The sequence below is a fragment of the Lissotriton vulgaris genome, chromosome 4_1, assembly GCF_964263255.1.
Source record: "Lissotriton vulgaris chromosome 4_1, aLisVul1.2, whole genome shotgun sequence".
Lineage (NCBI taxonomy): Eukaryota > Metazoa > Chordata > Amphibia > Caudata > Salamandridae > Lissotriton > Lissotriton vulgaris.
Window position 1 is genome coordinate 382,779,177 of NC_141691.1, and position 17,484 is coordinate 382,796,660.

At 44.6% G+C, this 17,484-nt stretch overlaps 1 protein-coding gene across 1 annotated transcript in view; it reads left to right on the top strand.

Moving 5' to 3' along the window:
• LOC147718779 (sodium/hydrogen exchanger 2-like) overlaps positions 1-17,484 on the top strand; it is a 537,314-nt gene that overhangs the window by 478,504 nt on the left and 41,326 nt on the right. Inside the window, exon 9 of the mRNA XM_086918760.1 lies at positions 10,341-10,472. Coding sequence (XP_086774886.1) covers positions 10,341-10,472 — 132 coding nt within the window. The remainder of the gene's footprint in view (positions 1-10,340; positions 10,473-17,484) is intronic.

The following is a 17,484-nucleotide window of genomic DNA, read 5'->3' on the forward strand; positions in this document are numbered from 1 at the left end:
CTACAGAACCCACTTCTGAGGCCCAGGACTGGAGGGGGCACCTCAGGCAAGGTTTTGACTCACAGATAGCAGAGTCCAGCAGCTCCAGCAGGATTGCAGGAAGCCTTTTGTGTCTCTGAGACTTTAGAAAAGAAGAGGCAAGCCAGCAAGCCCTTGACGTCACTCCAGGTTCAAGTGAGATGGGTCCAGTCCTTGCCTTCAGCAGGGCAGAGATCAGCAGGCAGCAGGGCAGCTCAGCAAAGCAGAGAAGCATATCCTCAGAATAGTCAGCCAAGGCAGAGTGGTAATCTTTACAACATAGCAACTATTACTCTAGCAGAGTTCTTCCTAGGTCCAGTAGTGTAGTGATTTGGTAGGATCAGAGCTCCGGCACTTACACCCAAAAGTGCCACTGATATAGGGATGACTTCTCTGAAGTGCACAAAGATCTCTTTCAACCCAGGCCTGTCTGCCAGTCTAACTGTGGGGGGGATTAATCCTTGTTGTGGAGACAGGCCATTACCTATTGAAGTGCAGGTGTCAGCCGCTCTCATTCCTCCAGGAAGGCCCATAAGAATGCAGATGAATGCAGAAGAGTGCTCAGAATGCAGAGGAGACTCACCTTCCTGTGTGTGTGGCTGTCTAGAGGGAATGTTCAAAGTGTAACTGTCAGTCAGCCAATGCATGTATTGGAGACCGGCTGCAGGCACAGATCAAAGTTTAGTGTAGAGAAATGTGCAGTTTCAAAAAGTGGCACTACTAAAATAGTAATGTCAAATCCAACTTTACCATTAAAGAGGATTTATCATTACCATTCCAAAGATATGAAAAATGACTTAGCAACTCCTTTCTAATCAAGAATTACAGCTTAAACGTGTTTCAAGGAATTCCCAGTGCTAGCCTATGAGAGGTGTAGGCCTCGCAGTAGTGACACATTAAATTAGCTGTATGTCACTACCAGGACATGTCAAACTTAAAAGTAAATGTCCTGCCTTTTAGTTACATAGCACCCTGTCCATAAAGCTACCTAGGCTCTACCTTAGAGGTGACATATGTGTAACAGAAAGAGGCGTTTGGGACATGGCAAGTGGTCTTAAATGCCAAATAAAAGTAAACTGCACACTCAAACCGTGCAATGGCAGACATGAGATGGGTTTAAAAGCCTACTTGTGTGGATTGCACAATCAGTGCTGCAGGTCTACCAGTGATACCAAAAGGGTGATGGACGAAGCGTTTGAGCAAATCAAACACCAGTCAACTGATCTGGGTTTAATCCATCACCATTCTTTAGCTCACTCCACCACCCCAGTTCAGACATGGCCATATGCAAATCAGTCTGACCCTGTGCCTCATGGGAAACAGTCCAGCCCGAACTGCCAAGCGATGTCTTCCCTGGACCGGAAACAGGCATCATGGGACCGGTTTCCCAGATCTCTGTACTGGGGTGAATACAGGGCCAGACTGGCCATAGCGGGCACGGGCAGTCCCCAGGAGCGCCCTGCGGGTGAGGGCCAGTTTTGGACCCCAGGGGGCCGTTTCTGTTACAGGGCCGTTTTTGCAGCATAGCTGCAAAATCGGCCCTGTACCAAAATTGGCAGTAAACCGGCCCCAGAAAACAGCTTGGCGGCACCTCCAACCCCCCCGAGTGGGGAGGGAGGGCGGCCGAGCACTTTGCCAGGGCCGGTTGTTGTTCCCAGTCCAGCCCTCAGTGAATGTATGACATTGTACTGCATTCTGTCTATCAACAGTTGTTTTTGCATTTGTCACCCCGAGTGGGGCGGGTATGCTCGGAAGTGCGTCCTGTGCTCTCCACGCCACTGGAGTCAAGCTATCCTGGCTGAAGACGGCTGATAGCCAGAAACCGGTCCTAGGATACTTGATTCCAGTCCAGGGAAGACATGTCTTGGCATTTCGGGCTGGACTGTTCCCATGAGGCACAGGGTCAAGGGGGATTTTCATATGGCCATGTCTGAATTGGGGTGGTGTGGAGAGCAATAAAACAATGGATTTAGGCCCAGATCTCTGTACTGGGGTGAATGTATGACATTGTTTTGCATTCTGTCCATCAACTGTTGTTTTTGCAGGTCTACTAGTAGCATTTAGATTACAGGCCTTGGGTATATGGTATAACACTTTACAAGGGACTTACAGATAAATGAAATATGCCAATCAGGTATATATTAATCTCACCATGTTTTAGGGGAGAAGTGCATGCACTTTAGCACTGGTCAGCAGTGGTAAAGTGCTCGGACATCTAATACCTACACAAAGATACAGCAAAAAATGGAGGTAAGCAAGCAAAAAGTTGAGGGGAGACCACCATAGGGATGACAGGTCTAACAGTAACATTTTCAGCAGGTCTAACTTCTTCCTTGTATCTGGACCATGCCCCATCATGGTCAGGCTGAGCATGTGACTTCCCCAGTCTAGTATGACCAAATGACCATGAGTGGCACTTTGTGCTTTTAGGTGCTCTATCTACCAAAAAAATTAAAATTGAATATCTCCGGTTCTACTAATTGGATTTCTGTTGTTTTGGTATCATTTTATTTAATATAATGTGCTCTGCTCTTCTAAACGGGTGAGTTTGTAAAGAATTCTGTGTCTGCTGCATAAATACTTTGGAAAGTGCCTTTAAGCTAAGCCTGACTGTGGTTGTGCCAAGCTACCAGAAGGTTAGGCACAGGTTAATTTAATTACTTCTCTGGTTTACCCTGACAGGGATGGTGATTGTTACTTCAGTAGGGTTTCCACCCCCCTTAAACAATAACCCAATTTGTTACAATACCCTATACAGCACAGATCCAAACAACTATCACCCCATCACAGGTGCTCAATAGATATTGGAACACTTGAAATACTACTTAGAAACTCTTTCTAAAAATGCATCAAATCAAATAGTATGCTCCACCATCATCAGTTTGGGACCTCATCAGTATGGTATTGGTTTTATCCTGTGACAAGGACAATACAAGTCTAGGCACACCTGCTGCACTTAGTGTCACTACTGCAGTAAACTTTAAAGTGGTGAAGGAATGTTTGAATTAATCCCATCTACTGATGATCGCTTAGCCCACCTTCCAGCAAATTGCTTTTTGCCTACTGTGTAACTATAGGCAGAGACCAATGATAAGCAAATCAATCTTGGTCCAGCTACACCAGCAGCCCAAACTGCTAGGTAGTGTCCATCCCTTCAGAAAGGAGCCCAAGCAGCCCCAGTCCAAATCTTAGAAATAGGGAGACGATAATTCATAAAATCATAATTAAATCTAATTGTTAACACCCTCTCTCATTTGAATTTTTCTCCACAACTCTCCCGATTGACAAGGGATAAAGCATAGTCATAAGGGATAATTACAGTGTTTAATTTGAGGAGTGTTTGCCAGTGAGGGACATGTATACTTGTTTTTGGGGAATTGCTGTTTCCCGAGAGCAAGCGAGGGTAAACCACACAGATGAGAAAGACTGAGGAATAGAAAGATGGCAAACCTTTCACAAAGGCAGAAAACAGGAATGTACAGGAGTGAGATAAAAGAGGAGGGCGTGTGTGGTAGTTGATTTGAGAGGCATCGATTCAGGACTACCAGCTTTAAGCCATACTAAAGTAGATGGAAAACCCACCTGGGACTACAGTCAGAGACCCCTAGAATCCCAAGAGATTCCTGGAGAGTGGGTAATAGATTTGAGTCTCTCTCTGGGATAAATGAATAGACTGGATCTGGTTCTACCCACTGAAATGTTCTCAGTGCAGGACAGAAGAACCCCCAGAGCCAGTGCCTGAGCAGGACCATTTGGGGACTGCGAAAAGTAACCCATTGGTGAAGGAAATCATAGGTAAAAATAACATTGCACATGCACCTATAGTCCATGGGTGAGGCTTCTTTCACGGAATGTCTCAGGGCTCAAAAACAAGATTGGTATATCTGACTCCAATAGATTGTTATCAAACACCCATATTCTTTGCCTGCAAGAAACATAGGCGAAGTCGGCCCATCATATTGATAAATATCTAGGCTTCTTTACCACGGCTGAACCCTCTGAAAGGGGAAGGGCGAAGGGAAGTTTTGTGCAACCTATATCCTGAATACTACATCATGGAGAATGCGGGAATTTTTTTACGAATCTCCTTATTTTCACTTGCTATTATGCAAAGCAGGTGAGGGAGGAGATATCATTTTAATTAATTTCGATAATAACAGCTTTGATAGCACAAGAACCCAAGTTATAAGAGACCTGAAAAGCGTTATTCAGAGAGTCTCAGACTCACATCACAACCCTGTAAACATTATATGGGTAGGTGATATTAACATACACTACTGCCCATATGTAGCCAAATCAATATGCAGCATCCCTGATACACAGGGTGTGGTCCCCATTTTACTCATGATACATATGGTCTAACGCTCAATAGTCTCATTGTGAAAGTACGCCAGAGGATCTAAAATAGTGTGTTAAGTGAGAGTAATAGCTTAGTACCTAACTTCTTAAGAAATGATTGTGAGTCTACGATAGATTACATAATGACCTCTTAATCCCTAGGCCTATATTTCAAAGATTTGATGCCACCTTCGCAGGATATAGTGATCATGTCATGTTAGAGATAAGGATGGCCCCCTCCCACGCAAACGAAATATAGAACAAAGTGAGTTGTGATCTAATTTTGGCATTGAAAATTGGTTCTACATTAAAAGGGAGAAAGTAGACCAGGCCGCCACTCTCCCATCCATTGCTCGATGTCTAGATCCCAAGGTTGAGCCAGTACACACTATCACTTCGATTGTCGCAATTTCACGTTGCATCAAACATGGGTTGACACATAGGATGCAACCAACACGAGCGCATGAGAGAGATGCTGAGTGCACATTAGCAAAGAGAAAGCTACATATAGCACTAAAGCAGGAACTGAATAAACGACAATCAATTAGGCTGGCTTGTGCCCACTTCAAACGGACCATTGCTTATAGAAAGAAAAACATCACTAAAACAGTATGGGGATGAGCTGGTTCAGGCAAGCGCCTCAAACAACAGTAAATCCTTTTGGAAGGTTATAAATATTAATTACTTCAGGGGACCCCATGAGCCGTCAACGAAGGTCCACGTTGCTGGGGAGGTCTAGGTCAATCACTTTTCAGCCATATCTAAAGACCCTCCACTTATAGGAGTAGACCATGTGGCACACATTACCCCTAGGAATCCTAAGACATATGTTAGAACTATGTCACAAAACACCCTCCAGCCCATGACACTGGCTGAGGTCACAAGAGCCTTACACGAGAGCAGCAGAGGAAAGGCCCCAGGCCCAAATAGAACCCCTTCAGATATGTATAGGGATCAGCAAAAACTATGGGATCCCCTGTTCACAAATGTTTATAGCGCTACCATCAGTGCCGGCCCACAACTCATGGAAAACTTCAATTATTATTCCGATCCATAAAAAGGGTGACAAGTCCATATCTCAAAACCTATCGGCCAATATCACTGTTGGATGCCATCGCAAAGGTTATAGGGCTTATCCTCCTTAACAGACTGGAAGAATGGGCAGTAGCAAACAACATTATGGTGAACACTCAATGTGGCTTCAAAAAGGGCTTGAGTACAGTACATCAATGCCTCTCATTTATGGACTTGTCTGCAGGTTTTGATTGTGTTTCTCATTCGAGGCTGTGGAAGGCCGTGGAGGACATGGGGATTGAGGGAGGAATTACCAACTACATAAGGCAACTGTATACGGATGCAAGTGCGTGCATGCGCTTTGGAAGGGACGGTGAATGCTCAGTGAGGTTCAACATCAAAAGAAGGGTCAGGCAGGGCTGTGTGTTAGCTCCCTTCCTATTCTCACTCTACACGAGCAGGACAGATTCAGCCCTAAGATCCTCCACCAGGGACACAGCCAGGCTCTTATCCCCTTTTTAGTTCTTTTGTATGCAGAAGACGCTGTTTTAATCACTCGAACTTGGAGGGGATTACAGGGCCTATTAGATGATTATATTACTTTTATGGCAGACCTGGACCTGAAGATAAATGGCTTCAAAGCCTACATCATGACTTATGGGGCCAAACCTAATATAAAACCTGTTTTCTATGCGGAGGGGCATAAACTGAGCGAATCATCCACTTTTTCCTTCCTAGAGATACTTTTGTTAATAAAAATATGTGGTCTCTGATGGTAAACAATAGAGGTTAGAATCCATTAATGGGACATCATAATTCACAAAGAATTGGGTTTTAAGGCAATAAGGGATCTCCTTACTACAGATGCATGCAAAACAGTGGTGGTGGCCTCATATGGTGCAGTGGTCTGGGGAATGGTTAACACACAGAGCATCCAAGGGATTGAGAACTCCTTTTTTAAACATACTCTCTCCCTCCCCTTTAGTCGCTCGAACTACATATCTCACGCTGAACTAGGACGCCCTTATGTCTCTGAGAGACTAAAGATGACCCCTATTTCGCTCTGGCAAATGATCTAGTTGTGAGAAGAAATGGGGCTAAATAATTCAGGGGCATATTACCAAGCAATAGCGATAATTATCGCTATTGCTTGGTTAGCGTGAAAAAATTATCGCTGAGCTGCGTCGATTTTTATCGCAGATAAACCTTGGTATTACCAAGGTTTATCGCAAATGCGATAAAAATCGGCCGCAATGCATGAACATCGCTGAAAAGTCAGCGATAATCATGCATTAGCGAGCTAATGCTCTTAGCCATGTTATCCACCTCCCATTGGATAACATGGCTAAGAACTGCTCAGGGCAGGTGTTAGCTTTTGGAGATATTCGCGCTTAGCGCAAATATCTCCAAAAGTTGGTAATAGGAGATAGCGATGTTAGCGACTGTTTTCAGTCGCTAACATCTTGGCACGCCCACTTTGCATGTCATTAGAGATGAATATCACTGACATGCAAAGTGGGGCCCAAGATAGTCGCTATCTCCCACTAGCTGTCGCTAACTGGTGTTAGCGACAGCTAGGTAATAGGGAGATAATTTGATCTCCGCTTTCTTGGCTTTTAAAGCCAAAAAAGCGGAGATAAACCCCCTTGATATTATGCCCCTCAGTTTTCAATGAAGCAATGAAATAAGACCACTTGCTAGAAATTCCCTTGCTGAGATATGTCAAATCTATATGCGAGAGGATCGGCCTACCGAAACATTTTATGAACTCTAAAACCTGTAAATCACCAGATAAGGATAAGCTGAAACAACATTCCCAGAATAATATCATGGAAAAAGAGAAGGGAGGGCGAGGGAGTAAGTCTGTAGTCATTTACAACAGGCTAGCCCCACAGGAGGGCGTGAAACCATATTTGACCCTGGTATGTAATGACAAACAAAGGTTTATCCTGACCCGATTTAGGGTAAATATGCTCTTGCTGATGTTAGGGTTCCTGATTAACTGTCACTCCCTGTCAGACATAGCCTTATGCCGTGCGACACTGTGACACTCATAACCAATTTGCAGCTAGTATTCTATTGAAAATTGTGTGGGAAGAGATATATTTTACCTACACTCAAAACACTTAATTTTAGGCAGTGCAAAGCAGCACTTTTATTTTTACAATAAGTACATACCCCCTACGTGTGCTGTGTTATGCCCTCTTACCTATAGCAGCTATTGAAAACAAGGAAAGGTCTGCACTGGGACTTCCCACAATTAACGCACGCAACAGGTTAATCGTTGCACTTTAAATGACTTACATAAATGGATGAAATTGGTTCTTCTCTTAACCAGTCACTCCTCTCCTTACATTTAACTGAATTGTTTATATGAAGAGTTACACTTTTAACATTTTAATGCATTTTAAAATGTTTTTGTGTTGCACTTTTATTATACTGAAAAGCACTGAATAAAGTTTACAATTGACTAAAAGCCCTGGTATTCTGCATATCGACATTGTATTGCACTGATCAGCAGCATCTAAGCAGAGGTTTAGGAACCAGCACTCATTCTTTCACAAATTAAGCACTGGATAATATACAATATTCTACTTCTTGTTTCATTCCATCTTTCCACCTACCATCTTTCTAATGCCCTTGTGCATAAAATGGCTGGTGTTCACTCCCTTAATCTCCACTTATTTATTGGAGCTCACCTATAACTGTATGTTTTCTGGTTGTCATGGAAGGCTTCTACACCTCTGTCTTGACTCCTACATTCTCAGATAATGGAATACATGCTTAGCTAACTTTGCCTGAGGGAAAGCAGCAGTATAGGGCAGGCCATTCTAACTATGTCACTCTCTTATATGGTCCTTTTGTTTCCCGCTCACTCAGTATAGTGAAGGAGATTCTTCTTTAAATCAGACACACTAGGGTGCTGCCAAGTGTGTGGATTTATTTCTAACCACTGTTCTCTGAGAGCAATAACGTGTGGGCCAGAGCGCAGAACTGCATTCCAGTGAAGGTGTGCTCAGCCACCTCTCATACTACTGTGGAGGTGTGGGAGCATACCCTTCAGAAGCTGTCACACTATGGGGCATATTTATGAAAATAATGGCACTGGGCAGTGCAGCAAGTCACCTTGCTGCACTGCATCACTGGAAAAGGGCAGGAAAGCACCATATGTAAGCAATACAGTACTTTTCTGTCCTTTCCCCCTGCATTGGCACCGTTTCAGCAGCCTAGTGCCAACGCAGACACCCATGAACCGTAGTGCAAGGGTGCCTTTGTTAAAAGCAGTATAACGTTTGTGCAGGAAGGGGCACCTCATTGCACAAAAACAATCCATAGAGGTGTTTCCTCTTTCTATGTGTGCTGCAGAAGATAAAGCCATGGGATGTCCATGGGAACACCCACCGCAACACCCATGGAACGCCTCCCTTCCACAGAGTAGGGCAGCGCAGTGATCTGTGCTATGTTGCCTTATTCCATATTTATGAAGCCATTCAAAACCATTCAGTGTACCTTTGCTTAGCTACATAAATCTGACTTAGAGGCTTGCGGAATGCATGTACCATTTTGCATGGTGCAAACGTGATGCAAGCCTCTCACAAAAATGCCTCTGTGCTCTTAACTAGCTGTCCTCTGTCTTCGCACGCCTCTCTTTTCTCACTGGCTGAAGTCATAAATCTGCAGGTGATGGCTTCCATGGGCAGCTGCATGCCATGCCTCTCAAGAATACCAAGGTGGAAAGTCGCTGGAAAACAATGCACGTCTTAACTGGGTCAGCTTTAGCGCTGGTAGTGCCTGGCGCAGCAGTCTGTTTGGGCAACACCTCCTCGGATTCACTCACTTCTGCCCTGTAAAAGTACACCTCATCTCTCCATATCCCCTCTCTCACATACATTTAATTTGTTTTCAAGCACTGGTAAAGGCTGGCTTTACTAATCCACCCAGCTACCCACATAAAATACAGATTTGTTCTTTGCAGCAGGCCTATTAACCATCTGCTCTTCTTTATGGCGAGTCAAAACTGCCATTAGAGGAAACTCTAGTCTCTCACTCTCTAGCAGGAACATTGATCACAAGAGTTATCTTGACATTTTTATTGCTGCCTGAAAGCTGGATGCTGAAGTAACTCTGCAGCAGGGGATTTTAAATTGTAAATTATTGCTAAACACAGCGACCCCCCTAAAGTAAGTGCCCCAACCTCCAGGTCAGCGCCCAGTGCCGCTGCATCGGTCGCACCCCCCTAAAGCCGGCCCTGCATCTTAACATCTATGCTGTTGAGAAGATATGAACACGGTGACGGTGATCTGTAAAACGTGAGATCAGTCTCCTAATCTGATCTTCTCAGTTGCCCGAATTGTGTGGTCCTGGGCGAAACACCTTCCTGTTCCTCGGTTGTCTTATTCTTCAGAGCTGAAAGTGTTTAGCAAACAGCAGATGTCCATTGTGACAAGTTTACATTTACAAATACTACTGAAATGCATGAATGCATGGTTGTTTGAATTCGCCCTTTTAATGTTTGGTGTGAGTTTTAACAACGAATAACGTTGTGAGTCAATCACATGTATTTAGTGGTTTTAGTTATTTTATTATGTGAGATACAGACTGGAAGTGTGTCAGAGCACTTTACATGAAAGATTTTGCATAAAATAAGCACTAAATCTGAATATAAAAAGAACATGAAAAGATACCTATGTGAATGCAAACAATGAAACAGACAGATACTTATGGTGTATATGCATAATGAAGATAACATGATATAAAACACGAATTGAGACAAATTGATGTGCATATATATACAAGGTAATTTGAGAGCCTGATACATGCCCTAGGGAGAAAGAAGGGGGAAAGCTGTGGAGGGTAATTTATGTTAGAGAATTGAATTCCAAAGCAAGATACATCAGTGCATCTGCCAGCATATTCAAACTTTGTAGATAGTCCTGTTAATGATTGTGTTTTTCATGTTTGGAGATCAGACACCGGCATACAACAGGCACACGCTGCCAACAGAAACTGGTGTAAAACAGGCCAAGGAAATCCTAATACGGAGACGTCAGAGCTTTCGCGTGAACCACAGAAGACATAACTCTGACTTGAATGACAAACAGGTAAGTTTGTGTTATAAGTGATATATCGACAGTTACTATCATGAGTTCATGCTGCATACTATTTTGTCAACACAGAATTCACGAACTTAGAGCAACTTTTAGCTTTAGCTGTATCGCCAGTACAATAAGCAAGCATTCGCAATACAATAGGTCTCGCAATTGTTGGATTTGGAGCTATTGGCATTGTAAAATGCATTTTGTAAGTGGAGTGATAATTTAAAGAAAAAGGTGCACCCTATACCATACTAAAAGCTTTTATAGAAACTGTACAGTAAAGCTATGGCTATGTTAACCTAAAGGGGTGTAAATGGATGAATGCTATGTTAGTTGGAGTTTTATTGAGCGCTCAGCTACTCGAACCGAGTGTCCCGGCGCTATCAGACACCGCACAACACGACCATCGCAGTAGAGGAGGATTACTTACAGAACAGCCACGTCTTAAGCTCCTTTCTAAAAGACAGTAATTTCTCGCTTCTTCTTAGTGACAGTGGCAGTGCATTCCAGGCCCGGGGTGCAAGATATTTGAAAGAGCGACCCCCGATGCGAGCACGCCTAACTGCCGGAACAGTGGCAAGTGACAGGGAGGCAGAACGTAAGGCTCTAGACGGACAGTGAAATCCCATCCTCTTCCTTAAGTACCAGGCACCTGAACCGTGGAGTGCCTTGAATGCCATGGTCAGCGCCTTGAACTCGATACGTTTCCGTATCGGTAGCCAGTGGAGAGATTTCAACAGACATGAGACCTCCAGCCAAGGCCAAAGATTGCTCAAGCAGCCGAGTTCTACACCACCTGCAAACGCGATAGGAGGTACTAAGGGAGGCTGGGGTAGAGCATGTTGGCATAGTCAAGCCTGGACCCTACCAGGGCTTGCACCATGCTTTTCCTGTGGGCAATGGATAGGTGAGGGAGAAATTTCCTGAGCATTTTTAATATCCTGAAGCATTGACCCACCAGGCCCAGAATCTGAGGTTTGAGGGTCAGACCGTTGTCCAACTTAACTCTGAGATTCTTAGCCATCCCCGTGTTTGAGGAGGGTGGGTACATAGCCGCCGGCCACCAGGACTTCCAGCAGGGGTCCGGTGGACACCCAAAGAAGAGGACCTCCGATTTGTCTGAGTTGCATTTCAGCTGGTTTTGTTGAAACCAGCCAAACACCGCACCCAGGCAACTCTTAATGAGATCTCCGTCGAAGTCCCTGTTCTTACTGCAGGTGAAGAGAAGCTGGGTGTCATCGGCGTAAGAGACAATCTGGACACCATAAGACTCAGCCAGCGCCGCCAGAGGGGGCATATAGATATTAAAGAGGGTGGGGCTTAAAATCGACCCCTGTGGGACTCCCACCTCCAAAGGCGGCACTGCAGCCGAGTACGGAGGGGCCCTGACTGTCTGTTGTCGGTTAGAAAGAAAAGACTCGAACCATCTGAACACCGTTCCCCTCACACCATTCTCAAAGAGTCTTGCCAGGAGACGGTCATGAGGAACGGTGTCAAATGCCGCCGACAGATCTAACAGCACCAGCAGTGCTTTCCCTCCGTTATCCTGGACCTCCTTGATTGCTTCCGACACCTCCAGCAGAGTTGTCTCAGTGCTCATGTTTGCCCGAAAACCGGACTGGGTGTAATGAAGGACGCCGTGAGACTCCCCAAAGTCCGCCAGAACTGTCTGCACATCTTTCTCCGTCACCTTAGCCAGAACCGGGAGCAGCGATATGGGTCGATAGTTAGCATGAATGCTAGGGACTAATGACGGTTTCTTTAAAAGAGGGAGGACCAAGGCTTGCTTCCAAGCTGGTGGCACGACCCATGTCTCAAAGGAGTGATTCAAAATTGGGTTAACCATGGGGTTAATAACGTGTGCCATTTTGGCCAGGTACTTTGCAGGACAGGGGTCCAGTGGTGACCCAGATCTCATTCTGGATAGGCTTTCCAGTGAGGCTTGCGGTTCAATAAGAGGAAAATTTGCAAGAATGGGCTGCCCCTCTGCAGGCAAGAGGGAGGGCGGTACAATGTTGGAAATAGCCACCCTCACAGCAGGAGAGAAAGTTGCCTGAATGCTAGTGATCTTATTAGCAAGAAAGTTTGCCATTTGGGTGACCCAAGATTCCGAAAAGGAGCACTTAGGAGTGATAGAGGCCGGGGAGGTGAATTCCTTCACAATCAGGAAAATTTCTTTGCTGGTGCAGGAGGCCTCCTCAATCCTCTTAGCAAAGTAGGATTTCTTTTCCACAAAAATCTCCTTGTTGTAAGCCTTGACGCACCGCCTATAGGCCTCCTTCATAGGTTCATCGTAGTCGGCCTTCTTACACAACTTGCGGCTGGCATTAAGCGCTGGCGTAAACCACGGTGCTGAGGCACGAGAGGAGATCTTAAGCTTCCGCTGAGGATGGATCAGTTCCTTAAGGCACTGCGCTAACCATGTTTGAAAAAGATCAAGATCCTGCTTTAAGTCACCTATTGACGGGCACGGGTGGGCCAGCAAATACTGTGCAACCATATCCGGAGATACTCTATGGAACGCGCAAGATGTCTGGGGCGGAGGGCCAATCTCTCTGAAGGAAGGGCTAGCTTTGTACTGAATATCAAAGTACACCAACATGTGGTGGGACCACAACACTGGTTGAGGGGGGGCAACAGCAATGGGCATTGTACAGAAAATTTGATCCAGCAAGTGCCCCTTATTGTGGGTAGGGGAAGCCAGATAAGGTAACAAGCCCAGAGGTTTAGTGGTATCTAGCAACTTGATACCACTATAAATGAAAGATATCATCACTTATTATGAATAAAAATAGGGAAAAGGATCATAAAATGCAAGATGGAATGTATAGCAGGTAACAGGGACTACCTTTTATTTAATAAAAATGCATATTAAAAAAAAGCTCACACATAGAAAGTGACACCTGTGAACTTCAGGAAAGTGGCTGACCCTCTCCTTGGTAACAGACACATAGGCGTTCATTTTTCAGTACATATACCTGCTAATGCACCACACATGGTGTCTATTTTGTTTTCATTTACCATTTTAGGATAGTTAGACATCCATCTTGGAGAGCTAAATTAAAAAAAATTCTATAAAGAGAGGGCAAACATTTTTTCTTTTTGAATGAAAGAGCAGCCCATAATCAAATTTAAATAAAGCAGGATGTGGGAAAAAAATGAATTGGACAGTGGGAAGAGAGAATTACGTTGCTGAGTGGCAGAAGTAGCGAAGTATGAGCTGACTTAGCTGTGTGTAAAACAAGAATGGCAATGCCAACAGGTTTGGCCTTAATGTAAGAAACATTTGTGCATACAATGCACCATAGAGGAGATACTAACCCTTTCCAAGGTGGCACTGATTTTAGCATGGAGAAATTAACACATTTTAACATGTGATAAAAGCAGCCCGTGTTTTCTTGCATTGCCTAAAACTCTTTGGGCCTCATTTATGAGGCTGTGCGTCACTTTTACGCCGCCGGTGCGTCACTTTTTGTGACGCACCATTGGCGTAAAAAATGTGCCTTGTTGCGCCATATTTACAAAGTGATGCATCTAGGTAGATGCGTCCCTTTGTAAACCCCTGCGCCACATTATACCTGCACCAGGTATAATGTATGCAAGGGGGGCGTATTGAAGCAAGGAAGGGTCGTAGAAGTGATGCAGTGAAATCTATGAGATTTAGGTTGCCGTTGCGTCAAAATCTTGCGCCTGCCTCACAGCAGGCGTAAGACTGACGCAGGCCCTTTCACATGGGGCTTGCCCCATGTGAAAGGACGCATTGCTGGAGTTGCGTCACTTTTGGGACACACTCCAGCAATGCGTCACTTTTGCGCTTACAGATACGTCAGAAATACTGACGTATCTGTAACTCCTTGCAACATGATGCGTCATACATTAACTATGACGCATCAGAAATGTCGCAAGGAGTGCGCACAGAGAAGGGACGCATCGCTACTTTCACGCAGCGATGCGTCATTTCTCATAAATGAGGCCCTTTGTTTTCACCAGGCTTCGTGTTTCTGACTTTTTTTTTAAGTATGACTATTCTAGCGCACACTGTAAACTGACCTCTAGGGATTGGTGAGTGTAAGTATTCTGTGCATAGTCATGACAGAGCTCTGGAGCTGCGGCTAAAGGCAGGTAAGGAGTTTCTCACAGTGCATGTCACTGCATCTTAGAGGTGTTGACACTATGTGCTCATCCAATCCTTAAACCTCAAACCATAGCGCACTGAGCAATGGACACTTATTTTCCAGTGGTAATTACCAATTTGTGTCAAAGTGCGTGGAGGTACAAACCTGACGAATTATTGACAAACAGAAAAAAGCGTGTTTAAAGGTCAGACATTAGTGTGTGTATGACAGCAGGCATAGTAAGAGAGCACACAAAGAGGTACATGCACAAGTACCTGTAGGACAGTGAAAACAGTGATGGAAAGTATGAAGATTGCATGCGAGATATGCAGAGAAAGGATTTTAGTAACATATAGGGAAAAAAAGACGTGTCTAATAAAGCGAAATCCTACAAAAAGTGAAGAGTAGGGGCGTAATCCCCTGTTGCCATTTAAGTTAAATTTTCATAATTTCAGTGTAATTATGAGTGACATTCAAAGACACTTTCTCTCGAGTAAAACCAAGCAATGAAGACAATGAAAACATATAAATATCAGAAATTCACTCATTTGAGCAACGAGAATCTCTAAGACCTTAAAAGTGCTGCAAAGCAGTAGAGATGGAAGGGCACTAGGAGTTGGGAGGGGCCCCAGCGCGGAGCCTCATAGCTGCCAAGCTTTCAGGTTGTATATGTGTGACGTTTTTTGTGATTGTCATTTGGGTGGCATTTGGGAGATATTTTGAGTGACACTGTTTCAAGAACAGAAAATAGCAGTTACATCCCTGAGATGTTTCTGAAATGATCCCTTTTGTACTAATCGAATGGTCTCAAAACAACTGTCTCACATCTGAACAGCTTATGCAAATTCTTTCTCCTACTTCCACTCTCTGTTTCTCACCCACAGTTTGATGGTGGAGTGTGTATGCATGGCTAGGCCCGGGAAATATGTCAGAATTGCATGCTGCACTAGCACTAACGGACAGTAGATGGTTCTCAATGGGGCCACCTTACATGGGGTGAAAATAACGTAAACACAGCTCACCAAACTGACTTTCAAGACCTTAATCTCACATTATCAAAAATTATCCCCAGTTAAGAGAGGGGTCCTAGTGGCTAAACATGTATTAAGAAAGGAAACCAGTGTAATATGTTTATCAAAATTGGCTTTTTTAGCGAACAGTGTGAAAATGCATTCTGTGACTTGCTGTTTCACTTTTCATATGGGCTGTTGTTACAAAACTGCAACTCGCTGCATTTGCATCACTTCAATCATTCTATGCAAAAATGTTCCAAGCTAAGAAGAGGTGGAGTGCATGCAGCATCCTTAGTCTCACCATAGACCTCTATCAGGGGCCGTAAGCAGTACATGCATTAGTGGTAACTCAAAATACATGGATCAGTGGCCCTTTTACATTGCAGTCATCCATAGTTCCTTGCAATGCATGCATCTGTGGCTCCTCAAGGTACATACATTAGTGGCCCGTCGCGAGGATCAATAATACTCCTACAAAAGTGGGCTCAATATTATCAGAGATTAGATCACGAGTAAATCCTCAATAGAATGATCATTTTGAACAACTGTATTAACGGCCGTTAACCATGCTTACAGCAACACAATGTATCATGGGCCATCTTTGGTACAACAGCTTGCATGTCTTAGGTAATAAATGGAAATTTGTCTTCAGATAATGGGTTTAAAGCATGGTACAAACCTTCTCAATCTATCCAGTCTTAACTTTGAAATATGTTTAAGTATTTTACCGTTAATAGTCCATAAACTGCATCATATCTTGTACATCCTATTTTATTGGGAATGTGAAGTGTTTTGCTCTATGCACTGTAGCACCGAAATACCCAGGGGTGGCTTTGAGGTGCTTTGTAAATGAAGTTAGAAGTGCCTCTCGTGCTCACAGGGAGGGGCACAGAGGGTGAGTTCCCGACCCTACTCCCCAACTCCTTCCTCTGAAGACATGATCCCTGAGGCGTGTTTAACTTGAATCAAAGTCTGTCGGTTCAGGCGAGTCATCATACGAAATCCTATTGCATAATTGCAGCAACGAGTGGAGGATACAACTCACTTAACATAGACTTGCTCTGCGCTCCAAAGTCTGTATAGTTACAAAGCTAGGGATGGATACTAATCACTATCCGTGCCCAGGGAACTATACTCTACACTCTGCTCAGAGCGTTGGCCATCTTGCGAATGGTCACTTTTGGATTACTGTTGCAAGCTTTTCCAGTGCAGTAAGAGAGGGGCTTTCTCCAAGTTTAGAAAAGGCTCAATGCAGTGTACGATCGTAGGATTGTCCACAGTCTACGGTGGGCCCCAATGATGTCTTCCTAGGCTGGAGAATGAGCTGACGCAGAAGAATTCCTGCCAGCATGACTCTGCCCCATAGTAGGGAGAGCACTGTGAGGGGTCAACATGGCCCAGTAGGGTGAGCAGGGTATGGGAGGATCACTTGTCTGCTCATGGAGGGCGCAACAATTGAGTTTGCCAGCGCCAAATCTGCTGTCTGTGTGCGCAACTGTTCACCGTTTGCGCAAAACATGCAAGGCGCATCATGCTTATTGCCTCCTGATCTGGCCAAAAAAAGCACTGCTTGCTTAGACAGACCAAGTGGGCTGCTGAGAGCTACCCAGACTCGACTCGACTCGGAAGCAGGCTGGGCAAAGATAAGCTTGACGGATAATCTGTGAAGCCCCTGCCTTGTAGTGTTCACAAAACAGAGCTCTTGGTTTGGTGGCTACGCTGTGCTGTGTGGCTCTTCTCTCACCATGACTGGACGCACTTACCCCCTCCTACACAGAACAGGGCAACAACACGAGCGAAGTCAGGGCGGACTCTGTCATATAATTTACAGCAGCAGTGCATGGGGGCCTGGGCTGGTTGGAAATTTAAAAACATCCCGCTGCAACAACT